This window comes from Wyeomyia smithii, chromosome 1 (assembly GCF_029784165.1).
Source record: "Wyeomyia smithii strain HCP4-BCI-WySm-NY-G18 chromosome 1, ASM2978416v1, whole genome shotgun sequence".
In the NCBI taxonomy this organism is placed as follows: Eukaryota; Metazoa; Arthropoda; class Insecta; order Diptera; family Culicidae; genus Wyeomyia; species Wyeomyia smithii.
In genome coordinates, this window is record NC_073694.1 from 40,143,450 (window position 1) to 40,171,119 (window position 27,670).

A 27,670-nucleotide genomic window follows, 5' to 3' on the forward strand; every position below is an offset into this window, starting at 1 on the left:
GGTCACCAGTTTTTAATCATTGAGGATGAATGTTAGTCCCAAGCATCATCTGTTGGTTTTCTGTGTAAATTCAGCTGATCTGGCAATAACGGAGTAGCAACCGCGGGCGGTCAATCATGCTCATGCTCATCATGCTCATGTGACCGGACTTTTTTGTCACCCTGTACAAATCGGTGGATATAGTTAAGCGGATAAAACACGGGAGGTTGCAGTGGGCTGGACATGTAACTCGAATGCCGGAAGAACGACCAGCGAAGACTATATTTAGCAGAAATCCCGATAGAGGCCGTCGATTTCGAGGTACCGCCTCGCACTCGTTGGATGTGTGCTGTCGACGAGGATGCCTGCGAAATAGATGTTGGATTGGATTGGATCGATAATCGGTCTGTCGCCGTAAAAGTAAGTGAGTGAAGTAAGTAAGATAAATATTGCAAAACTTGTTTTTTCTCCGAAAAGGAACTTGAGAGTTTTACTATGAAGTGGTCATTTTTCAGCGCTTGAATCACTCTTAGGTACGTAGTGCTTATATATAATAATGAATGGAAATCAGAGTGAGCTAACCGTACCTAATGGTATACACCAGAGGCAGAATCTGTAAGCATAAGGTTTTGCTCGAAATTGCACCCGCAACCGTCGCTCTTCATGCCGTCTGTCTAACACCAACACTGAGTGACAGTTGCAAAACACTCTGTATTTTGTTTCAAATATAACCCTTAGTGCAGAGCGTAGTTTGGTGATGGCTGGTCGTGGCAATTAGCTTATTGATAACAATTCCTCATATCCTGATAGTTTTCCACCCCCTATTACTGGATATCAAGTAAAGTCGCCACAGCGCCGTCTCCTGATTCTGTTTGTTAGGACGTGTAGCAAATAGGACCCTGAAATAACGGTTCCTTCTTGTTTTTCTTTTGTTCTTCAGCTGTATCTACTGGTATGGTGTTTTTTTAAGATCAACTCACAACAACGTTTCTCTCCCGCAAAAAAGCAATTGAACGATCGTTTGTAAAACGTCATCTGCAAAACAGTCTCAACGATAACCCAACAAGATACAATGACTAAAGGTTTGCTGAAAATTGAATCGTCTGCGGATATTACCGACTCCTTCTAATCACAAATCTGCAACGTATTCCGAACACCACGGGCAAGGTTCCTGAGAGAATTATCCTCAACAGACTGGTGAAGTACACGGAGGGTTTAAACTGTCTGACAAGCAACCAATTTGGTTTCCGGAAGGGCAGGTCCACGCTGGATGCTATCCTGTCCGTCACCAAAACGGCGGAGGTAGCATTCCAGCGCGAGAGAAGGGCCATTCGCTATAAGCGGGACTCCATGGCGCTTGCACTCAGGGGCATCCATTTACCGGTGTCGCTGTACAAGTTCTGGAAAATTACTTCCAGAATTGAGTAATAGTTTACAACACGGAGAACGGTCAGAAGTACTTCCCAATCACCGCAGGACTTTCACAAGGTTCTATCCTGGGCAAGGTGTTGTGGAATGTCATGTATGACAGTGTTTTGATACTCAAGTTCTCTGTAGAAGTTGCCAGCTCTGTAGAAGACATAACGCTAGAGGTCTACGGCGAGTCGGTCGAAGAGGTCGAGTTGACGGCCGCGCACTGTATATGCAAGGTCAAAGACTAGTTGCACTCAAGGAAACTGGAGCTAGCGCATCACAAGACGGAAGTCACAGTTGTGAATAATCGCAAATCGGAGGGACTCAGACTGCACCATTATTTCAAAGCTATCCTTGAAGCGCTTGGGGGTTATGTTCGACGACAAGCTCACATTTGGGAGCCACGTCGACTATCGCATGTCCAATAGCTCAGCGGTGTATGGTAATAAGCGAAAGATGCTTGCCAGCGTGATTTCGTCTCTACTTAGATATAGAGGGAAAATGTGGTCTAGAGCTCTAGGTACTAACAATTACCGTGGTAAGCTGGAAAGTACCTACAGGCTCATGTGTCTGAGGGTTGCGATAGCGTACCGTACAGTGTTACACGACGCAATCTGTGTCTCGTCCGGCATCATACCTATCAGCATCGCCATTAAGGAGGACAGAGAATGCTCCGACCAACGTAACACAAGGTGCATAAAAGGAAACAGAAGGCCATCGTCGATTTCCCGATATCAGCGGGGATGGTCCAATTCCACGGAGAGTAGATGGACGCGGCGACCTATTCCGGAGGTATCCTGTTGATTCAGGACACAGATCTTGTCAAGCCATGGTTGCTTCAGGAATATTTGCATAGGTTCGGACAAGCAGGGTTCCCCATGTGTCCCGAGTGCGTGCACGCAAAATTTAAAGTCTTACGCAGCCATTGTGTCCTCTCAGTTCACACATTTTCTGCGTTATTAACGCACAAAAAATGTGTGGAAAGCATAACGCATCAGCTGCACAAGGAATACAAAGACATGATTCAAATTCAAATGTGTTAAGTTCACTACAACCAGAGCACTGACCACCAGACACTACTGGGCAAAGCTGAGCAGTAAATCGTGCTGAAATATTTCTCCAGAGAGATAGCAAACTGATGTGATCTGTAGGAAAGTAGACAACGGTGTTTACTATGCATCTCGAAACTAAAAACAAATAATCCAGCTGTACGTCACGCATATTTGCTCTTCGATTTATATCGAATTGATCTCAGCAGTGTACTCCGCGCGGCGTTCTGCTATGCTCTCTAGAGTGATTCACCACTTTTCTCCCGCTCAGCTGTCGTGTAAGCAGGGTTGCCACATTATACCTCTATTTTTTCCGACAAAGTCTGTTTCTCTGTATCTCGGGCCGATAAATCTGTATCGAGCAACCTAAGAATGTTACATGGAAAAATTCTTACTTGCAGAATATATGTAAACATATTAGTACTTTTTGCCATTGCTTAATCCTTTTTTTTTTGGTCTTAAACTTTCAATAAGTAAGGCGATAATTAAATGTATTAACTGATGATTATTCATTTTTCTGTACGTGATGTTTATACATATTGTTGCTTAATTTATCTGCATCGGTACCAACATGAACAATATCACTACAAATCATTATGACGATACCAACACCGATGAAATCGTTCTAAACGAAGTGGTTCGGAGCGTCAAATACATTCAAAATACGCTAGAGTATCAAATGCGTTATGCCCAATGCACATGCGTTATACTGGTTCAAAGCTAGATCATTAAATGCTCTTAAAAAGCTCATAAATGATCTGGTTACGCACATGCTAACTTTTGCGCGTGGATGTCGTAATACTTAACCGTCGTCTCGTGAAGAGAAGACTTGGAGACTGGAGGAGTTCTAGTGCGTCCGCAGGCAGACTCCAGTAAGGAACGTGCCCCTGAACAATAAAGGATTCTCGAGGTACCAGGATCATACATTTTTTGCAAAGGGCGAGTTGTCGGTTGGTTATATTGATAGTCGAGGTATAAAAGCAAAGCCTTGGTGCTACATTCCGATTCGGAACTTGACCTTCTGCTTACTATACACAGATTTCGCAGCCAACCGTTAAGTGTACAGGACAATTGCGGGGCTAGCGCTACGCTCCTACTGACACTAACAGTCTCTCCCGAGTCGTGACTCGAACCTACGACGACCGGCTTGTTAGGCCAGCATCGTACCTCGAGACCAGATGGGTAGGCAATCGAGGTATAATCCTGCTTAAATGTAGTTTAGTGTCCCAAATAACACCAAGATCAGTGATAACGTTTCCGCGCGTCAAGTGTCCTCCAGCAATGTGGTAATCATAAACCAGAAGATGTTTTTTTCGGTAAAACGTGATTACGGAGCACCTAGGGATACTGTTCGACAAATGATAAGGGCGGCACCAATCAGCGAAAAAATCAATCAGCTCTCGGAGTCTAGTGCAGTCATCATAAGTTTGAATAGGCTTGTAGATTTTAGTATCATCTGCGTAGAATAGTCTTTTTCCAGGAGGCAATACTCTAGTAATACCGTTATTGAATAAAGTAAATAGTAGAGGTCCCAAACTACCGCCTAGGAGTACTCCGGAGTTACGACGAACCCAATTTAATGGCAGTTTTGCGATCACGAAGATATGATTTAATCGATGCTACCATTTAAGCTGAAGGCTAGTCGTCACGGATCCGCCGGGAAATAAACCATGCTGAGCAGTAAAGATGTTGTTTTTCATGCAGGACATTAGATGGTCGTAGACTACGGCCTTCATAAACTCCGAGTAGGCGCACAGCGATGAAATTCCGCGATAATGCTCCACATAGCGTTAATCACCCTGTATAACATATATTCCAGCTGCTGGGGAACTGTTGATACCGTAGGGAAATATTAAAAATATAGGCCAATGAAAATTTTAAAGCCTCATGGCAATTTTTCAAAGAGGCAGCCACAACGTCCTTGTTCGGAACCCTGAGAGTACCTGTATTGAACAGGTCGCTTGAAACAAGCAGCAGAGTGGCAACTACTACTGAAAATGCTAGCGAAATGCTCAGCAAAAAGATCTCATTCACTGTTTAAGGTGGATGCTTATCTTTGCAACAGAAACATGCTTAGGCTTCCACTTCTTCGCACGCGCTTCAATGTCTTTGGAATTAAAACATGTTTTCACATCTGGCATCCCTGTCATGACACGTAAACCAGGGTTTTATTCCCCACAAGCCAGCAACAGTAATGTCACTTTGTGCACTACTTGCCAGTTAGTGAAAATTTTAAAAACATGTAATTATTTGATTTAAAAATCAAAGAAAGATCGTAGACATCTAAGACAAATAACGTAGTGCCTATCGAAAGGTCAGCCATCGATTAGTATAAGAAAAAGCAGATATTTTTTCAAATTAAAACACCCTATTGCATATGAGTGTTCGCGTTGGTGCGAGACAACTAGCTGGCATTCCTATCCCAATTGCATCTTGTTGTCTTGTTTTCACTTTGAACTGTTTTTGTTTTCTTCTCTTTTCAATTACCAAAGCAAATGTCAAACCATATCATCTCTCTGTAGTGTGAACCCCCGAAGTGACATCTGATATTTTCTGGCGATACCAGGTGATATGCGGCTTAGTCTGAACAAGCCATTATGCTTAGCACTTTACAGGAGGAGCTCGTAGCCTCAACGTTACAGAGTCCGCTATGTAAAGGGAATGGTCATGAGCTCGAATTTTAGTAGAATCAGACCATTCGCTGTCGGAGGGGTTTATTCTCAGGTTCCCTCCAATCCTCCTTTTTGACCCTTCCTTCGAAAAAATTGCAGAAAAAAAGTTACGTTTGCCGATACTTGGCAGGGTAACTAAAGAGGTTCGGTAAAGAAGAGCAGCAGAGACCTTGCTTTTCTTTACTAGTCGTTAGAGATGCAGAGGTAAACTCGGTCTCTGGCTCCGGCGATTGGGACACTTCCTTCTTTCCTTCCCTAATCAATCGTTAGACGTATCAATCGACCTTCCAAATGTAACCATTGACGGTGGTATAATTTTCCTAAGTCTAGCAATCAGTTCTCTACTACTCGTCCATAAACAACATTAAAATAAAAATTTTATTGATGATGTTATTGGAATTTTTTGAAATTGAATTTTTTAAAAATTTATCTATTTATACAGAAACGCTTGTTTCAGGCTAATAACGGTAGAAAGTGAGCAGTTATTTTCATCAAAACCAGATATATTTGGTTCAGATTTTAGCAATCTTAGAACGAGCAAACTAATATTCTAGACGATGAAATTGGTACATTCAATTTACTACTTTATATTGAGGTACTTTCTATAAATAGGAATAACCTGAGGGAAAATAGATCATTGGAGCAAAATTGAACAAACGTAAAATGACCAATTTTCTAATATGTGCTCGTGAAATGTTCATTAATATCATTCCTGCGAAAATATTTTTGTTGTCAATTTTGAACGGATTTTCCGCACATTTGCAGGGTATTTTTTATTTCTTCACAAGCTATGGGCCAAATTCACCAAATTAACAGAATTGTTTATTTGTTTCTTCCCGACGCTCTATTACCTAAGTAATAAATTATTTTCCTTGTGGAAGCTTATGACCACTGCTGTAATTAGTTAGATATATTGTGGTAAAGTCTCAGTTGGTCTCGAGGTACAATTATAGGTTCAAGTCATGGTTCGGGAGAGACTGTTAGTGTCAGTAGGACCGTATCGCTAGCCCCGCAATTGTCCTGTACACTAAACAGTTGTCTGCGAAGTCTGTGTATAATAAAACAGAAGTTTCCATTTTCACTACGCTAAAATTTGTTTTTGTTTTTGATTGTTTTCGCCTTCAATTTTTCTAAAATTTATTTTGTCACTTCACTCCGCTGGTTTCCAAAAAGAATCATGTTAAAACTCTCATTAGCCACCTACTGCTGCATAGATGATTACCAGAAAAAATGGCGCTACAGCAGCGACATCTTTGCTGGATTTTATCGCACGACCTAACGGAAAACTATTTCGACTATTTTGACTGTACAATAAATAATTATTCTATGCGGAAGAAAAACACATTCCCATAAACAATTTTACTCTTAGCTAGTTTACCAACCAAATCATATACAACTCACACATTTTATGGGTTCAATTTATTTTTAACCCTCGTTCGGCCGATGTTCGAGCGCCAAATCGATCGAGCATCACCAGAAACGACGCGTCCAAGCAGTGATTTGCATAGTAACGATAATTTTATGCAAACGAATAAAAAAAACAATCCCTCTGCCGCCCCCGTCGCAAAGCTCCGTTTGTTTTTTTCCCCTACGATTTTATTCAATACAATCTTCGACCCGGGATAACCTCTGTTATGGTGATTTTGCCAAGCTATCAGAAAAAGAAAACGAAGAACTCCCCCCAAAATGGTCCTTCGAGAAAGTTGCAGTCCTGAGCGGTGAGCAACGTGATAACAGCAATCAACATTCCACCGTTTTTTGTTTCGTTTCTGCGCTTGGCACGTACGAATCCGGTTGTTTTTTGTTAATTTTTCGTTCGGGGGTTCCCTCTTGAAATCGTTGAAATCTTTCTCCCTTTGGTTGGGTTGTGCGTGTGCGTCTTCGATTGCCGCCTGTTCGGGAAAGATTCTCTAAGACACACCAGGGGCGCTTGAAAATGTGATGATCGCTAATGACAGCGCATAAATTTTGTTCAGCTCCTTCGGTTCCGAGACGCGTTGAGGTGGTGGACGGCGAGAAACGTAAACTACTGCTACATTGATATATTGAATAGAATATAGTTGGAATGGCTCTTGCTGTGATTCTATGCTCTGTCACTACGCCCTGGACTCCGGGAGGACCTTCTCCGCTTGGAGGTGCATGATTTGCGGTTTTAGAGTTCATAAATTATGGTTGGACAGGGAGAAGACTGTTCTAGTTTTAATTGGCTTCCCCTGGCGGGAGCTCAACTGCGTTAGGAAATACCAGTTGGAGAAAATTTCAGCATTCGCTTGATTTGGTGCTGATAATTATTCAAATTGTGATCTTAGCAAGTGATGTTATGTTTACAGTAATTACTTGTTACTGCAAAACTCATAATTTATGCAACATGATCATGTGAATGTCCCAATTAGCGGCATGTTTCCACTCAAAATGGGTTAACTGGATGCTCCGGCTGACGAAGAGCCGCTGCAGCTTCCCAGGGGAGCAATGTTGTCAATAACGCGTCGCGTCATCCGGAAGGAGGTCAGTTGTTGTGTGTACAAAGTAGCTTGGCCTATGCGGATGCGGCTAATGGTGACATGTTGTAGTTGTCTCAGCTGCTGCAGCGGATGGAAGCTGCCAGCAGCTCGTGACCGATCTTGAACACCAATTTGTAACGGTTGTTGGTGTTTTTTTTTTTTTGCTGTTGGCAGTCTCGTGAATGTCGGCTCTGTTTCACACTACAGCTAGCTGTCGCTTAATGTGATGTGACTTTTTCCGAACATCTAAAGTGTAATCCTACGCAGTGAAACCACTTAAGTCTGATGAGTGATTATTGTGCAAACACTAGCTTCGATAACAAAAAATTTCAAGTATGATTGACATACCTTGAAAACCTGGCAAAGATTTTCCTGTTGTTGACATATGTTATGACAACTAAAATCTGTAACTAAAAATTATATGAAGGAATTTTTTTGTTACACTTTCTATGCAGATTGTTAAATATTATTCCAGCAAAGTTCACCTTGAACAGAAGCAAAGTTTGACCCCATCTTTGATGATGCTGATCCATAAGCGCTCCTAACGCTCTGAACGGCTTTACAAACGGAAAAAAGTCTCTTGAAGCTATTCAAAACGAACGATTAGTTCAGTGTAAACAACCCGAGAGATGCTGGTAGAGAGCTACTGTTTGTAACCTCCTACTCACTGCACACCCCACATAGAAGCTGCTGATCGTTATGGAAATCAAGTCCGGCTTCGTTTGTTTATGCTTCCACAATTCAGTGCAGCATCTCTCGGAGCTTCAGCCAGTGTTGCCCGCAAGTGATATACGTAACTAATCTTCTTATGAAAGATGAGACGCGAACAAAATTTCCTCTCCAAAGCCGTTCTGCTTCATCAATTTAGGGATTTACTTACCCGAATGTGCTGGGTGAGTGAGGAGTCTCAGCCGGGTGGGGAACGAAATGTCTGGTTTCTGTCTGTGCCTAATGCGGGCGCGGTCTGCGTGTACGTGCTTTGCCTTAAGTTGCTGCTTTTATTTTTTCGGCAGCCAAACCAAGACCCAGCTTGAATTTTAGCTCATATGGGTAATCCGTACAAAAACAAGCCACGGAACATTTATGTCCCGCGCAGGCTCAGCAACCAAAAGCTAGCGGAGGAGAAACCCGAAAGGCTTCGCTCGTGCGCTGAAAGGAGAGCGAAAAAACTTGATTGGAAAGAGTTGTGCACGGAACAAGAACAAGAAGCGGGGAACCGGTATCGTGTTTGGAGCCTAAAAATAAGGTTCGATCTCTCCCGCGAAAGACCGTAAGCTTGGTAAGACTTTAAAGCACACTGCCCATACTGGCCGACCGGTCCCATGCTGTAGGAGCACAGGCACCAGCTTTCGATTATGGCTGTGAAGGTTCGAAAAGGCGCGTTGGAAGTTTCAGCGTTTTTCACCACAACAAGAACGAATATAAACAGAAAAGAATGAATAATACCACTGCGAGGAGTAAGAAAAAACGTACACAGAACCTCGTGTACATTGTGTACATTGCGTAAAGGAGTACAGCCGAGTAAAAAAGAAAATTGCTACTATTACTACTACCACCAACGCCGTAGAGCGGTACGATGTTTACTCTGGAGTGCGCAGTATATGCATATACGGACGGACTCACAAAGCGCGCCAACTTTTTTTCCGTTCATATTGGCCGTAAAACGTGAAATGGTCGTAAAACAGCCTCCGCCGGCGGCGTACAGGAACTTGTTAGTAAACAACCAAGAAGCCTTCTTTTTCTTCGAAAGTCCCACTAGAAATACTGGTTTCTTGCCGTTGTGTTGTGTCGCCTTTTGTCCCCCGACTCAGGAAGAGTTCGTAGTCGGCTGCACAAATGCGCGCATCTTCACACCACAAACGGGAGGAGCTCTGATGATCGCGGAAGTAAAATTTGCGACCGAGTGCAGCTGCACCAACCCATACGGTGTGATGGTAGAACGTAAGAACTATGGTTATGATCACCCCTCTCCACCGATCCAGCTCTTGAATATGTTTGCGGTTTGGCTCCCGTATTCGATCGATTGGAACGATGGCACCTCTGATATTCATATTTCAATGAGTTGACTCGAATTGCGAATGAAATTATTCAAGTGGGTTGAAAATTAAGATTTTATTCGAAAAAAACTGACAACAGTTAGCAACTTTTTCTGGTCTGGTGATCTTCTGCTCAAATATTTTAATTTATACATACCATCCCAAAAATAGTTTTTTCAACAATTTTTTTGAAATCGGGTGCCCTGCGTTTAGTAAATTAATTTATATCGTTGCAATAACGCATGTCTGAACTGGTGGTTAAGCAATGAAAATAATCCCACGTGCATCTTGAAAAACCGATGCCATCGTAACAGTTTATTCTCCTTTTTACTGGTATAAGTGACTATCTTGTGAACTTCAGATCAATATCTGAATACTCGAAACTTTTTAATATTTTTATTAGAAATGGAGTTTAAACAATGTTCTTCGAACGTTAATTGAGTGAAAAATGTTCGTTTTCAAGTTTGTTCATACGAAATGAGTATGAAGTTTTTTTCTCGAATAAATCAATCTTAAACTCAATCGAGAAGCTACCGCTATTTTTATGATTTTATGTGGCCAATTTTAGCAATTCAATAACAATAATCGACTATAGTGGAAAAAAATGTCTTTAAGTCCATGATGGTTGCCGTAAAAAATTGCCCTATTGTAAGTGCTCGCCGAGTTCCTCGCTTCTACGATGGCTTACGGAAAACTCTTGAATTCGAGTTTCTAAAAAAGCTATCTTCGCTAGGGGTACCGAAGTTCACGGAAATGTGTACTATGAAAATAAAATATCCTACAGCCAAAAACAATGGTTACAGATATTAATTATTGAGAAGAATTGAACTCATGCCAGCTGTCGCTCGCACACGGAGTTTCCATCTTTTAGCATACATAAGCCACAAGACGAGATAGAATAACAACGTCATCAGAATATCGATATTGTCACCTGTACATTTCACCTGCCACGTTTTACGCAGGATATGTCCTCATTGGCAAGACGCTGGTACATTTTTCGTTATTTACAATGATTCAGAATGGAAAACAAATTGTCAAAAGCGAACGTATATTCTTAAATTGTTGAAATTCGATTTTACTGTATTAAAAATACTCCAAAAACTAATGGATTATACGTTTCAGTATGAATTTTAGACTTCTTTCAAACCAATTCAAAAATCAAGAGCAATATGCAAAGACAAGAACACCAATACTTTTTATGGAATAAAGATCTTCGAAAGATGAGTTTTTAATTAAAAAAGCACAACGTAATCAATCATCGTGCCAAAACTAGAAAAAACATACGTGCCTTTCTTGATAAGTTAGCAATCAATTTTTAAATGAGAGTGCGAATCGAGGGAAACAGTTGAAAACAACGATGAAACGATGAACATGTGTATCGTTCATTTAACAATTATGGTAAAATTGTCACTGATTGTGTCTGATTTATAACACAGGTCGACAGAAGCGAAAACAAATGTTGCCGTAGAGCTCAAACTGGAAAAAATGAAAGGTTACAAATTTTGGAGTGTCCTTGTGAATTTTGGTGTCCCTAGTTAGCTTAGAAGTGCGTCAAAAGGCCGAAGAGTCACCGGGTTCGTTGCTTCTACGTTTGGTTATGGGGATACTTTGTCTAAGTTCTCAAGTCTTTATGCACTTGTGACTTGGCTAGAAGCATCAAATTTCACCAAAATGATTAATTAGCTATAGTCTTTCATTTTTTCCGGCTTCAGCTCTAGAGCATTTTTTCCGTTTTTGTCGATCAGTTGTCAACATAGCTTGCCTATAGAATTGAAACAGGAAAAAATGAAGGATTGTAGCTTTTTAACCGTTTTAGGTACTCTCAGCCAAGTCGGAAGTGCGTAAAGTCTTAAGAGACTTAAATGAAGTTCTCCCACAAGCAAACGTAAAAACATCGAACCCGGCGAGTAATAACTCTACAGTCTTTTGACTTACTTCGTTTTAAACTAGGAACGTCAAAATGCACAGAAACGGTATAAGAAAAGCTATAATCTTCCATTTTTTCTCAGTTTGAGCTCCACGGCAAAACCTGTGTTGACCAGTGAATTCAATTGAAAATGGATTAAAAATAAATCCAAACGTACGGAAACATTTATCATCAAGACAAAAACTGAAATAATGAAAAAAATGTGCATATAAGACATAATGAAACAAACGTTTATCTCACCCTTTCAACTCAATTCAGCCAAATAATGAAAAAAGTGAAAATGTGCTAACGAAATACACATGAGAGCCTTATTCATAGCGTAAGGTTAATTTTTTTAAAAATTATCGCTTATATTTATTCGAGCAATTTCATTAAATATGTTCCAATTCTGAAACTATTGTCATTTCTGATTAGGCTGAAACTTTTCATAGACATTCCTATTCTTAAAGAGTTTATGTACAAATGGTATTGATCATTTTAAACATTTTAAGAGCAAGAACAGTTTTTTGGTCCCCGTGGTTCTGTGGTTAGCGATGTCGGTCGGCTAGCTCTTCCACACGGCTGTGATATCGGGTTCGATTCCCGATAAGGTCGAGGAACTTTTCGAGCTGGAGATTTTCTCGACTCAGCACTGGGGCACGGTGTATCGTTGTACTTATCGTACAACATGCATAATGTGCCGAAAACAATATCGATAACGAATTCTCTCAACTGATCTAGTTGATCGAGACCGCATTAGCCCCCCAGGCTAGCGTGCGATATTGTTGTTGTAACAGTTTTTTTGATCGGCAATGTTGTGTTATATTACCGCAATTTTTTTTTTTTTTGAGCTTAGTTTTGAAATCTAATACTTTTTGTGAAAACTAAAAATGTTCACTAGAAACTGATGGTTGTCTGATCAACCAGAAAAAGTATTAATATTTGTGAAACAAATTTTGAAGCTAAAACCGTTTGTTTGATCTGTGTAACGTCAGGTAAAATTTTCTAAAAAAAATAAAACCAGAATGGTTAATTAGATTGGCATGATGTCTTCGACTGAGTTGTGATTAACAATTTGTTCTTCCACAAAAATATGCACTGTAAGCCAAAACAATAATTAAAAAAGCAATGTATAAAAATATTGTTATTAATTCAATTTAAAAAAACTCATTCTAGAAATATCTGATTTTTCTTCAAAAACTACACAATGATAGCAAGTCTGTAAAAGTAGAAAATATTCTTGTGCATTTGTTTTGCTGGACAAAATTGTAATTTACAACTTTGCCAAAGACACTGTACCAATCAAACAAACTATTTCTACCTCTAAAAATATAATTATCAATAATGAGCATTCGGCTCAGAAAATGCTTCTAAAGTTACTGGCATACACAGAGCTGACTGTCAAAAAATATTTTTAATACCAAATCTCTTTGATCGGTATAGTGTCTCTGGCAAAATTATAGAATGGATTTCAACATTCCAAAAATATACACTATAAAAAATCTAAATTCATTTTTCGGAAAATTTTCCCTTTTTTATTATTCCTAGCTTACACAACTAACCAGCAATTGTTAGCTAACGTTTCGTAATTTTCGTAGAAAAAACTCAGATTTTTATAAAGTTTATCAATGTATTTTTTTTAAGAGGTTATATACCTTTTTGGTCGAGAAAAATGAGGGAAGGTTGAATTTATTTTTTAATGCATAGCACCATTTTCATTGCATCAAAGTGGTATTTTCCTGAAAGTACAGTTTATCAGCAACAAGAAAATACGTTTGATTTTGAGATATACCAATTATTACTGGAGTAATGGCCGTTTCCCCGGAACGCTATTTTTTTTTGCAGAGGCTTGCGGTGATCCTGATAGAGACTCAGCGGGTCAACCGAAATCAAAAACTCATATTAGTTCATCATTAGTTTAGAAGTGTGCCGGGTCCTTGAACGATCGCTTTAATGAGTATTTTGTTTTCAGTGCAAACGGGAACGTTTTCCTAAAAAATGCACGTTTTGAGCGCAAAAATTGCATTAAAAATTTTTTTTTGCGGCAAACTGTATGTTTAAAAAAGCGATCGTTCAAGGACCGGCGAATTTTATAACGAAAATTTAAAAAAAAAGATGAAGGAATTCGGTTCAGTAGTTTTCCCGCAATCAGGATCAAGGCAAAGTCATTTTCCGGAGAAAAAAACTATTAAAAGAAAATCGCGTGTAAAGTTTCAAGTTTAGCTTATGCGGCCGTGGCGAGGCGCGCTGCAAATCGCTCTAACTTTCTTCCTATTGCTCAGATCTTTATGCAAATTTGTGGAAATGTTCTCAAGATGTTGTATTTGAAGATAATGTAATAAAAATTTTTCCGGTTTTTTGAAAACTAAAAAGGTATATAACCCCTTAATTTTTTTTTGTTTTTTTCCGGAAGGACAAAACTACTTTTTTCCGTTTGTAAATGATCAGACCACTCAACCTTACTTAGTTATCACACAAAAAAAGGTAATAAATTTCAATTGGTTGTTTCTCATAAAACATAAATATTTTTCACGGTGCATATTTATTTTTGGAACGACAAAATATTGATCTACTTTTACCGAAAATGTCGCACCGAATAAACAATCCTGTCTGACTCGAAAAACATTACAATAATCGTGATTAAATGATTTTTTTTTCTGTGCGGACTCCTCACTGCGAGTAGAGACAATTGATTTACTGTGATATTGCCCAGGTGTTTCCTGTACTCCGCACTCCATACAATTGGCAGCACCACTATTGGAGCAAGTGATACGCTTATCATTTATATCCGTGTTTCGGTGTTGGTTTTACCCTCCCGTTTTGAGCTTACTGCTCTACTATAACGAGCATCTCGTTCCATCCTACCAACATCGCCTAATTAATATTCCCTGCAGAGAAAAAAAAAAGCAACGCCTTGCTGCTTCATTCCGATTCGGAACTCAACCTTCTGTGTATTATACACAGACTTCGCGGGGCTAGCGCTACAATCCTACTGACACTAACAGCCTCTCCCAAGCCGAGAGTCGAACCTACGCCGACTGGCTTGTTAGGCCAGCATCGTACCTCGAGACCAGCTGGGAGGGACTTATTTTTGTTGTAAAGAGAGTCAATCTGGATACTGTAGAAATCAATTTGAAGGAAGATTAGGTGGTGGGGAGCCTGAGAAATGTTTAGATGAATAGCATTTTTGTTCGAAGCTTTTTGTTAGTTTGTTCTGATGTTCACTTTAAAGAGATCAAAAAAATTATTAATAAAAAGATCGATTTTTAGATTACGTATTGCGCGGCGTAGCTTCAACTACATTCGTTTGTTGGTTGGTTCAACTCGGTTTCAGAAATTGAAATCAAATAACTCTTGTATTCGATCGAGTAAATCATATACATTTATGCGTAGCCCCAGCTGCCTTTCTATGCTATGCAAATTTAAATCGGGTTTAATCGTAGACCAACGTTGAATAGATCGACTAATCTTTCGTTGGCAGGTCGTTTTCGACCCATGTATATTTTGTATGCTAACTTATGGAGAAATTTATTGAGAATTATCGATTCCCGAAAAATGTTGGGTTGAACCCAATGTAGGTCTACGGTTAAATCGGTTTCAAATTAGGAAGTTGAACAATGTGTAGTATATGGATACAAGCCACACACATTTGTGCGTGGTCCCAACAGCATTCTTGCTGGCTGTTGGTCTAAGCCAGTACCAAATATAAATAAGCCAACTGCACATCTCTAAGCAATTGGATGAACCGAAAATACAACGGAAATAGGGACGGGTTAACATCATGTATACGGGGTGCAGGCAAAATGATTGAGATAAGCAAAATTTTGTCAATTTTAAAATGGCCAGAACTTCATGAAAAATGAATAAATTTTGATGAAATCATTTTGCCTGGTTTCAATTTATTGGAAAACTATCCTAGTCTTTTAGTATTACTTTATAACTTGACGTGACCAATCTACACCGGAAATGTTTCGGATTTATGAATGTGTTTCAAAATGTACATTTTTGCAACGCAAAGAACTTTTGCTGGCATCTTTTTTTTTGTTTTTAGGTTTATATGTTGCCAATAAACAGAAATTCATTCCCAGTTCCAAAAATCCAAAAATCGAAAATTCACCAAGCAACCAAGACCAACGAGATATGAGATATGATATTAATCAATTTGTCTGTTTCAATCTTTTTGTCCACCCGCAGTATATAGGATCACATCACTTATCAAGGTGAATTCTGATCCAACGTACTCTACTTCCCTGCTAACGGGCTTTGCAAAAATCATGCATATAAATGTGACATTCTGCATTTCAGTTGAGTACTATACTACCTGTAATCGCATAATTGTAACATTCGACATTTTATGGATTTTGTGCTTTTTATTGGGAAATGCTTGGAATAGTATGTACTTTTTACATCTGGAAAAATATGCTTATGTTTGTTTGAAAAAAGTCGTAAAAAATACCAAGTTGTTTTGTCACATAGCGTAAATAACCGCATAATTGTCACACTACTTAACTTTTTCAACTTTTTTGCCAAAAAAGTTTCCATCCAAATCCATATCTGCATCCTTTGGAACTCGGAAGTTATTCTGGTCCGGTAACCAACCACCGGTGATTCGTTTCTGATGTTCAGCTCGTGCTTGTTGAACACATGAAAAACTTCATTTTCCCTGTGATATATTCCAGAAGTAGCTTGAAAGTGACGGCATAAATGTATCATTGCAAAAATTTCAACCAATTTGACTTCAAAAGTAATATTCAATGGATACATAGAGTAAAGTAGTGCTTTTTTCGTGATACTAAGTTTAGTTAATATGTCTATTTGCAAGAATATATTAGGAACAATGCCTTTAAGGTCAAAATATAAAAGTGCGAATTGCTCGAACCACCAATTTTGCAAATGTTACAAATATGCGATTATGGGCAGTATAGAATGGCCAAATATTACCCAATATAAGTACACTAAGGTCGCTTCTTACGCGTTTTTTTCTACGCGGGTTTTTTTACGCGGGTTTTTCACGCGGATTCCGGAATTTACGCGTTTTTTTTACGCGGCACGTATCCCCCGCGTAAAAAGCGACTTTTGTGTATATTTAAAACCCGGATGCTGGAAATCTACTCCGGACGCCATTTTCTGGAAAATAGTCAAAAATAGTCAAATACCATGGAGTAAATCATACACATTTGTGCGTGGCCCCAGCAGCCTTCTTATGGTAGGTTGATCCAAATCGGACTTAAATCAAACTCAAATTAGGGAGATAAACAATATGGTATATTAGAGACAACCGCACACACTTGTACGTAGCCCCAACAGCATTGTTACTAGCTTACTAGCTGTTGCAAAATATCACATTTTTCTGTTTGAAACCTTTTTCCTTTTTTCATTACAATTCATGGGCATAAGAATTCTGAAAAATATTGAGAGATGATTTCAAAAAAAAAAAATAAATAAACAAAGTTGTATTTCAAAACTAAATTTACATTTTTCGGCGAAAGCATCCATTTTTGCTATAAATTTGATTGGATTATTCGTGTTCCTTGCAAAATTCCACATAAGAAACTACTATCTCCCCAAGTAATATGACTTAATCTCGAGATATACCATTTTTAAGAAATCAGTTTTAAATTTCTCCATTTCATATCAAACAATTATACTTGCTAGTAAATGTTTGTTAATTTTCTAAGCAAAACCAACACAATAAATGATTTTTAAGTTTTTTTGGTTGGAAATAAATCAATAAATATCTTTTTTGTGCAGCATTTTTGCCATTTATTTCTCTCAAGAATTTTTTTTTTTTCATTTAAAAGTTATGGGATTATCTCTCTTCCTTTTTTATTCTTAATTGCAACTTTCATCGCTGTTTTGTTTTAAATTGTTTTGTTCTACGGTAAATTCAAATTGAAAATAATTTTATTTTAATTTACTCGTCATAATCAAACAGATGAACAGATGAACAGATATAAAAATGAAATAAAAACATACGTAACATCAATTATATTATTTTTCTATTTATTATTGCGTGTTATAATGTATTCGTAAGGCATAAAAACCATGGGGTTAATAAATTGAACGGGAGAAAAAAAAAACTGGCAACAAGATGTTTTTAGATCCCTTAATAATTGGAAGTATCATGAAAATCATTTATTTCCTTGCTCAGACAATTTCCAAAATATATGATTACATATGATATGGGGAATTACAAACCGGGTTCCTTAAAAATGGTATATCTCGAGATTGACCCATACTACCTCGGGGTGATAGTTGTTTTATAAAAATTTTCTAAGGCACATTATGAAATTATCAAATTTGAAATAGAAATGGCTGCATATACCGAAAAATGTAAATTTAGTTTTAAAATATAAAAATAATCCATCTGGCAACACTTCCGGCCAAAAATTATATTTTTTGTAGATTCCTTGGTTTATTTTTTATGATAAATATCTAGGTAACAGTATTTTTCGGACATCTTTTGAAAAAGATTTTGAACAAAAAATGGGGTCCCACAGAGCGTTTTTTTTTTGTATTTCACATAAAATGTATAAGAAATCCATGGCGACATAATTTTAAAAAAAAAAGCCTATAAAGTCTAAATATTCTCCAATAATGGGTGATTTTGAAACTAAAATAATACCCACAAACCCATAATCAACTTCTGACGGTATTTTCAATTTAAAGATGGCAACTTCCGGTTTCTGGAAAACAGCCTAGAATTGCCAAATACCGCTCAATTAGAATATCTCCAAAATAGTATGGTATCCATAGGCCAGAATTCGACTCCAAGTGCCATCTTGAAATCCAAGATTTCGACTACCTTTATCTAAAATTAAGTCTAAAATGACCAAATACAGTACAATATGGAAATTTTTAGATCAGGGATATTGCCCTGAAACAGGAAATCAGCTCTAGACAGCATATTGAAATCTAAGATGGTTAAATGATCATCATAGCTATGACAGCTACGTTCAACTAGTTGAAAATAAACATGATTTTGGAACAATTGATGCTTTTTACTGCCAATTCATAGTTTTTGTAAATTAATATTTTATTGCATTATTTCAACTCATGCCAAACAGTGATTAACTAATTTATTATTCTGTCTATTTATTTATTATCAACATGTGTTTGAAACAATGAAAAATTAACTCATAACATTAGCAATCAATCCTCACAAAAAGTCTAATAATGAAGAAAACAAATTGTAATCGAGTTATCAGCTGAAAAAAAAACGAGGAATTCATACATAAATCATGAGTATATAGGTTCGAAGTGTCTAATGTTAAGTAACAAGATTTTCACTGCAAATAAATATAACTGATTCAAACTGACCTTATGTATTGAGTAGAATAGTGATTTTTACTCAAAAAGGCATAAAAACCCATTTATCTTTTCATCTATGAATACGTTTCAAGATAACAAAATTTCAAACCAGAAAATACAATCGGAATTCTTTCAATTCATGTTTCCAGCAGCAACTCTGGAAGCAAAAAAAAATCTGGAATAAGAGGAATGATATTAATGACTAATATTTTTAAACCACTATGTTTAATACTCTGAAAAGGATCATCCGGAGCTATAACAAATTAAATTTGCTTCGCTTTGTAGCAACGATCATTTGACAGTTATGACTCTTGAGCTAACCAGGAGTTACAAAATAATTAGGAAACAAATATGTTATCAGTAAAAATCAAGTTTGTGATTTCGCTTTGCAGTATAAGGTACAGTACATTTTTATTCGATTTAGGCTTGTTGAAAATGGAAGGAAATTTCAACAAAAATCGAACAAACGTTTATTCTTGAACAAAGGGACTGAATTTTTCCGCGAAATAAGCCGCAACCTCAAAAAAAAAAACGGCATTACAACTCTGGTCAAGATTTGACCAGCATACGTGACCATCTGCGAGGAGGGAGCCGAACTAATCAGAACAGATGTTTGCTCCAAGCCTCGTTTTTTAAACCAACGAACAGCGTGCGAGTGGTAAACCGAAAGAATTAGCAACACAAAATTCCCTTCCCTAAAAATAAATCACATTTGTCGACAAACGAACAAACGAACGCACAACGCCGGGGTTCGGGCTCTAATTAACACCTGTTGCTCGATTCAATTAACGTTACGGCCAATTCGTTCTCCTTTCTTAGGCGCTTCAATTAAACACAAGCACAATCCTCCATCCCCACGCGAAGGGAGAAGACGTTTGTGCGATGTGATACAACCGAACTGTACTAGTGTTATTTTACGTTGTAGTTTTTTTTTCTTTCTGTTTTTTGGAACTAGCACGCGAGAACTTTTCGCACCAATTGTTTTCTATTCCCTACTGCTGCTAATACCACTGTTAGGTACTTGTTACAGGTTGAAGGTGTGGGAGGTAGCAAGGTATAAGCGCAACTATTGTTTATGCAAATTTTCAACTCTTCAACGTTGATGTACTTCATTTGAGTTGGTACAGTTTCTCCCGCTTAAAGTTATCAGATGAATAATTTGGAGTTCGAAAAATGCACAGTCAAACTCGAAAAAGTTTTTGAACACAGGATACTGTTTGTATGACATGGTGAAGCCCCAATGCGACAAATTTCGAGAAATGTCAGATGTCGCACCTGTCAAAGCGATTGAATGTCACACGCAAAAAACATCGAAATTATTAAATGTGTTTTAGCTTGACTATCGGTGGATCTCGAACTTTGTTTACTTTAACCTCATCGTTGGGGCAAGCTAATTCGTGGGACCAATTCGACACCATCTGAGTTGATCTTCCAAACCGATGAATTGATAGTGAATGTCGACTCGTTGCGACCCGGTTTCTCATGCGGTACACAAAACTAGCCGAAGCAGAAAGAGGCGTGACATGGCTGAATTTTGTTGTTTTTTTTTTTTTTCGCTGAGAACAACTGCACACACGCAATTTGATAATTTTAAGATAAATTCATCTGGCGATAGGAAGAAAAAAAAAACATTTCTCATGAGTTTCTCCTTGCGAACAGAGATTCGTCAGCAGTGTCAAGTGTTGTTGTGAATTTGGTTTTGAAGATTTGCTGACATCCACATAGCGTACGACTTTCTCGAAATTAGCGAAATTATTTGATCATCTCATCAATTGTTAGTCAATTTATTGTCCAGTGTTCCAATCAAGGTGCCATCAACTTAAATGGAACTATTGTTGATTTTTGCAACTTCAACGGTTCCTGAATTATTATTAAGCCTAATCAAACTAATGCACGTAGTAGAAAGGAAGCTTACATTATGCGCCATGATTCTGTTGTGCCAGCTATCAATTCCACACAAAGAAAAACGAAGCAAAATTAATACATATGTTGCATGCGAAAAACAAGGAATTAAATGCCAGCTAGAAAGGAAACAAAACCGAGCACATAACCCTACACAAGCGGTGCGGTCTGTCGGTGCGGCGCAGCAGCGGAGGGGACCTGAGCGGGAGAAAGTAACGAATAAAATTTAAAGCCCAGCTCCAGCGGAAAAGTCTTGTGTGCGAGATTAGCGGTGTAACTTCGGAGCGTCCAAGATGGTGGACGGTGGGTGGACAGCCGGACGAAACGGTCAGTCCCGTGCTTGCACCAATACACGCGACTGAGCCTACGTGAGCCCATGGCTAAAAAGCCTACGACGACGGACTACCGCTCACTGGACAGACAAAAGAATGGCCGAACGGAGTCCGAAACCTCGGCAATAGAAGCACTATAATTTTCATCGGGAGTTTTGAAATCTCAGGCATTTAAATCGTAGACCCTGTGGGGGCCCGAGCGCTAACACAAGTCACTCGGCAGTGCTGCCGTCACAGTCTTCGTCAGCTTCTTTAAGGGCAACCACTGGTTTTTCCCGTGCTGAGAACACTGCCAACGAAATGCCGATTTAAATTCATGCTGTTGTATGTTGTTTTGAGCCTTCTTTATGATCACTCGATCGTAAACTTAAGCCGAGCGGCAGCCTTCGGCTTTGCTCGGTTCGCTTCTTCGGGTCCGACCCGAAGACAAACCGGTCACCTGCGTTCTACCTGAGCGCGGGCCCGGTGCATGTTGCGTCTATGCTTCGCCTTTCTGGCTCAGTTCCGAAGTCGACAACATAAACATAAGACGTGTGGTGGACATCGCTGCGCGAGTTCGATTTTCGCCGATTGTGTTATATTTTATACTGAGTGAGAAACTGGATAAAGCGCGCGCATTCAACGTTCCCCTAAATGTAGGCAGCCGGCGTTTGAGTGCGGTGGTCGTGATTTCGATTTTTGATTGAATGTGCGGTAGCGTGGGTGACTAGTGTTCGAACTTGCCCAAATTGGATGGCCCTGAAACCTCTGTAGAACCAACGAAACGATGCATGGGTAAGCTGTGTACGAACAGACATCCGGTCATTTTTTATCAGTTCATAACTTCTTGGCCGCCGAGGAAGCCTCAAACCTATTAGCAGTTTTTGGCCGCCAAGCGGACCCCGATGAAGGTCCCGTGTGAACCAGCCGCATTAAAAATTAACATAACGCATGTGAATGAGTAATAAAAAGCACAAACGCGTGACAGTGAGTAGAAGAACCGTAAACAGAAGTTAGAAGTCGAAAAGTTACGAGGGGAAAGACAAGTGCACCGGCAAGCAAGTGAAACCTTTTTTTTTCGGGAGGGTTCCATCCATTCGGTTGTGCAGTGGAACGATCATATCTCGAAGCTTGGATCTTCCTCCGGCAGACAATGATGACGAAGCAGAGGGTTCTAGCAGCGAGAAGGAGCAAGTGAATCCACGAAAAAAAAAACTTTGAACAAAAAAGACAAATAGCAGGTGTTGAACGTGTTTTAAGGCCCAAAAGACGAGGGTCAGATGTGAAGCACTCGGTTTTTGGTTTCGTTATAAAAGATTCGCTCGAACAAAAGTGTGTCCCGCAGATGTTTCCTCCCATCATGACGGTTGGCACCGTTGTGAAGACCCAGATCCCGCGGATCGACCAATTCTAATAAACTCAATTGCCACCACCAGAGGAGGGCTTCCTTTCTCGATTCACGATTGATTGTACCGTATCGAAACAAGCCCCAGAAATGCATACCGTCGACAATATCGGCGCTTTCTTCCAGACCTGTAAGGTAAGAAACTATCACCTTTCACCTGTCTGTTTCGACTTCGCGCGGAGCTGAATAAGGGAAGGGGAGTACAGGACAGCGGACTCATTTATGGTTGCACATATGCATATGTGAAAATTGATAAGAGCCGCTGTTTCGAGTCTTTAAACGTGCAGGCTGCAAACAAACATCTTCGTCGTCGAAGAACAGCACGCTTTTTTATGAGGCGAGATAAGTAAGGAAAAAAATACAAACAAGACAAACGAACGCCAAGCGTACGCTACGCAAGCTTAAGACAAGATGGCCGCCATCCGAGCGCCAGTTTTTTTTCGTCTCTACTGTCTTAGCTTGGCTGCTTTATGGTAGATGCTTGGAATGGTAATGGTACAGGGAGGAAAGGGGGGCTCACGATCTCTTGCCAAGCATCCAAGTAGGCTTCGCACAGCCGTACGGTGTTCGGTGTGCAGGGATGCCAACTAGATTCTTATTGGTTTTACGTGCGGTTGCACATGATGCCGCTATGAGAATCCTGTTTTCTGTTGTTGTTCGGGGGTTTTGTTTATATTTCGAGTGGACTTGTCGGTGGTAGCCGGTGCAATTGAGGGATGGAGGTACCGGTGATTGATGTATATTTATTGACTTAATGGGAATTGCTGTCATTGCTTAGAATTGGAAAGTGTTTCGGTAATTTTTTGTTACTGAAATGGTATGTTTACGACGGTTTTATTGAAGGTTACCGCTAAAACGATAATGTATGATGAAAAGTCAATCACGAAATCACAAGCTACAAGACAAGTTGCATTACAAAGTTGATAAATTACGGGATATGGACAAAATTCAGTATTACTTAACAAATTAACCTCCTTGGTGTTCCTTCAAGAATCAAAACCTATCGCAGGTGAAATAATAAAGTAACAGATGAATGATATATATTAAAGTATTTATACATACATTTATCTTTTTAAAACAGGCTTAACAACTTATGTCCGATTAAAACTTTAGCAGAATTGTTTTTTCGGCTTCTCAGTCATTCGTTGATTAATACTAGAATTAATTTTCTTTCACCGACGTTCCGATTTTCATAAAATCATTTTCAAGGATTTTCAAATAAGTGAGTAACTCCATAAAAAATATAATCAGTTACAGTCACTCACAGAAAAGGTATCGTTTTTTTGTCTTATAGCTTTGTATGTGGAGCATCAATAGTGAAGAATCGACTCGGAGCTTGCATTAGTTTACTGTAACCAGGTTATTTGGGCAGAAAAAAGTAGTATGAAATAGATGTTCCAACTGAGTTATTTGCCGTTTTTGCATTGAAAATTGTATAATATCTTCATTAAAGGTCATCTAAACTCCGTAAACCGTCAATCCCATATGCAACTAACGAAAAAAATGTTTCCACACAGCAATAGAATATTAAATTTTCATTCTTAAAACTGATTTTTCTTGCGTCTGGGAATATGAAGAAGTGCCGGAATTCAATAAAGCCAACTATGGATAAGAAAAAAATAGGCTTCTTACAACGAATTCGCAGAAACTTATAAATACTGAAGGAAATGTCGACATTGAGGTAGCCAAATTTTATACAATTCAACAGAATATTATTTCAGCCACGACGGTGACCTTTTTGCTTTCATCCCAGAAATCTCTAATTATGTATCTGTCAATAAACTTTCTCAACACGAAGTCTTAAAAGCACTTAAAAGCTTAGACGTATCAAAAGAACAAGGACCTGACGGAATTGTTACCATGTTCTTAAAGAATTTTTCCGAAGAACTTACAATTCTATTGGAACGATTTTTCACTTCATCTCTGAAAACGAAAAAGAAATTACCTGAAACCTGAGAATGTTATTATTTGGTGCCTATTTTTGAATCATGCGCGATAGCTAACGTTCGTAACTATCGTGGAATTGAATCACTTATAAAAAATGTAAAATTGTAAAAATGTTCATCTAGTAAAAAAACTTTATCTCTAGTGAACAGCATGGCTTCTTTAAACGTCGCTCAACAACATCGAATCTTTTGAAATTGAAAACCTTCATTCTCAACGTAATGGATTATGGTAGGAACATAAAAGCCCTTCACACCGACTTCAGTAAAGCATTTGACCGAATCGACATACCATTCTTACTTTTCAAACTGCAAAAATTTGGTTTGGCGTCTGAACTTCTGTGATAGCTACAACAGTCATATCTAACAAATCGTAAACAAAAAGTACGCTTATCAAACAAACTCTCAAATCCCATTTCAGTCATCTCTGGAGTTCCGCAGGGTTCGCATTCAGGTCCACTTCTTCTCATTTTGAATGTTGAGTTCCCTCAAACCTAAAAAATTAATATATTATTTTACGCGGAAGACATGACACTCTTCATGGAAATCAGCATCTTTAGCTACGCAGAAGAATAAAATAAAATAATAAATAAAACCAGCGAGAAAACTAGAAATATATAGCATCGAAAAAAGATTAAAAAGTCAACGCAAATAGAGTTACTCACTTACTTTTGTTCAAGGGAATTCATAGTCAAACAAACACTCTATCTTTTATGATAATAAAATTCAATAGCAGTGATTTCAGAATAAAAAATTGGAAGGAAATATGGAATAGTATATCAAAGTTTCTTTTGAGGTTGACGTTATCTCACCCTAATATTAACTAAAACTAATTTTCATTTATTATTTGCTTTGAAATAAAGATAAACAACGAAAATGTGGTGCCATTCAACCATAAATGCATTCTTTGAATATCCTTAACTGAAATTAAAAAGTAATAAAATATGTTCCTGTAACTTTATTCTAAGCCCCAATTAGGTCAAAAACCTTCGTCTTCAATTTTGCTAGTGATGTTTGCTGAAATAATATTGATTGTGACTGTTTGAAAGTTTCTCACAGCTTTTAGTATTAATCCCAGATTTTCAAACTAATTTAATTTTTTTATTTACGAAAATCTCCTCAGTGGTTTTAAAAAAAGGTGGTTTTTTTAATTTTTTTTTTCGAGGTGAGTAAGGCTACGGAAAGACATAATCTTTTGCCTTTGTATGAAGGTAAATTTAACATGAGATAAAAATTATAGAAATAATATCGCACTTGTAACTCACAGCAGAAATTTTTTTATATTTGAAAAGGTCGTCCGTAAATGATCATGCACTTATATCAAAAAATGAGTATAAAATAAAAAATTAATAGAATAATGCTATATTTTCGCTTGTTTTTGTCAATAAAAGCCTCAAAACATCAAATAAAGTTTCTGATTGGAATTGATGTATTATTTTAAGGGATTAATATTCTGGCTTGCAGTCTAATGAATTGCGTTGATTTTTATCTGTTCATCATCAACGTTTCGGCCCTTTTATGGGACCATCATCAAGTTCTTTAATAAATTTTACATTTTACGTCCAATTGGACTTACATTAGGACAAAATTACACTGTACGACATTGAAAAATTACTCACTCCAAACGGTAATCAACAAAATAAAAATATCATTGCAAACGTAAAAACAGTCTACACGGTCTTTTCCTTCATTTCCTGTATTTGTATTCCGTTAGGGTTCGGCAGATCGAGTGGGAAAAAATTGTGTTTCAAACATCGATCAACGTCGCGTCTGTGTAAACACAGTGGAGCAGAAAGTTGTGAATCTTAGAACACTAAATGAGGGCGCAGTTTATTGCTTTTAAAGCGAAATTGCAGCTAAACCAAAAGAGCAAGATGCTTGGTGTCAAAGAACAACTTGTATAGTAGACTTCAAAGTTAGTAAATTAGTTAACAACAAAACTTATTTTTATCACACATTTCAGAGAGAAAATTGTAGTTAAGTTCATTTGATCTGACATTTGTTCTTTTCTGTGTGCTTCTCATTCTCCGTGATTGTAAGTTTTTAAGACACTATTGATTAGAAAATTTTATCAGCTTCCCAACGAAACCAACAGAATTGAGCTAGCTATCTTACTTCTTCTGCTAGACCTCGTCGAAGGCAAACATAACCTAAAACTGAAAAAAGTGAATAACTCTGCAGTAGTTAAATTTTAGCCATATGCGTAAAGGATTTTTTTCATCAAATAGGGTCCTATATCACCCCTCAAAGGATTTTAAGTTAGCTCCCCAACACCCTGTATTGTAGGCCCTGATGATGTTCCCATAAAAGGATCGGAACGTCGCTCAGTGGGACGAAACCAGAAATAGTGGGACATCAGTGTTTGTGACGAAACACATGGTTTGAGGGTTTCGATGCTTTCTAGAAAGTTTCTCAGTTTCATGAGTATTTTATTTGGATGAATTTTTTTTGTTTAGAAGGGTATCCAGCAAAATAAAAAAAGTAACTTTTTTATTTCTTGCTAAACTTGGTAATTTCGTAAAGTTCAATTGCTCTACAAAGCTCAAACTAAGTTCAATTGTCACATTTCTGTAAAAGAAAGTGTATTGCTATCGCGTAGTTTGGAGGAGTTATGTCTGGTTTTGCAGTTTACTGACACAATATTCGAAGAGCATATCTTGCGGAAAGGCAGATATTGGCAGCCTCTTAAACAATTAAAATTCAGAGAAATCCTCAACTGTCTCGTACTCCTTTTGTTCAACAAGGGTTTGTCCTAAGTTTGGACAGCTTTTTCGCAATTCAAAGGGTTAATCGAGATGAGCATTCACGGTATTCATATTACAAATATGTGTGGTAACGTAACATAAACGAAGGATACCTGTAATTCAAGCATTGAGATAGCGGCTCTCGGTATTGATTTGGCACGGGATTGGATACCGGGAAAAGTAATAAATAAAAACCCGGATGAGGTTAAAGAAAGCAAACACTTATTCAGTGTCAACTAAGTTTTTGCCTCCGAGGAAAATAAAATTAAGAACCATTCGTAACATTACTTTCCTAAGCTTCCTTTTATCGAAGTACAACCTTAGATATTTATGTTTAGAGTTCTTTTTTGGAAGCAATTGTACCCTACAACGTACACGAAATTCATTTATTGAAGTCCAAAGAAGCTTCTCATAAAATCAAAAATAATTTATGCTCTAGTTCTATTATAAATATCACCATATTTGATTCTACTACGACGACGCTGAATAAGAAATGTT

The 27,670-nt window shown here is 38.2% G+C and overlaps 1 protein-coding gene across 4 annotated transcripts in view; it reads left to right on the plus strand.

The window, feature by feature from the left end:
* LOC129722475 (uncharacterized) overlaps positions 1–27,670 on the plus strand; it is a 197,724-nt gene that overhangs the window by 121,077 nt on the left and 48,977 nt on the right. The window contains exon 1 of one of the 4 annotated variants that reach the window (XM_055675960.1): positions 21,617–22,620. The exons of the other annotated variants lie outside the window; for them this stretch is intronic. Coding sequence (XP_055531935.1) covers positions 22,576–22,620 — 45 coding nt within the window. The 5' untranslated portion in view covers positions 21,617–22,575. Of the gene's footprint in view, positions 1–21,616; positions 22,621–27,670 lie in introns of those variants that run through there. 4 annotated transcript variants of the gene reach the window in all.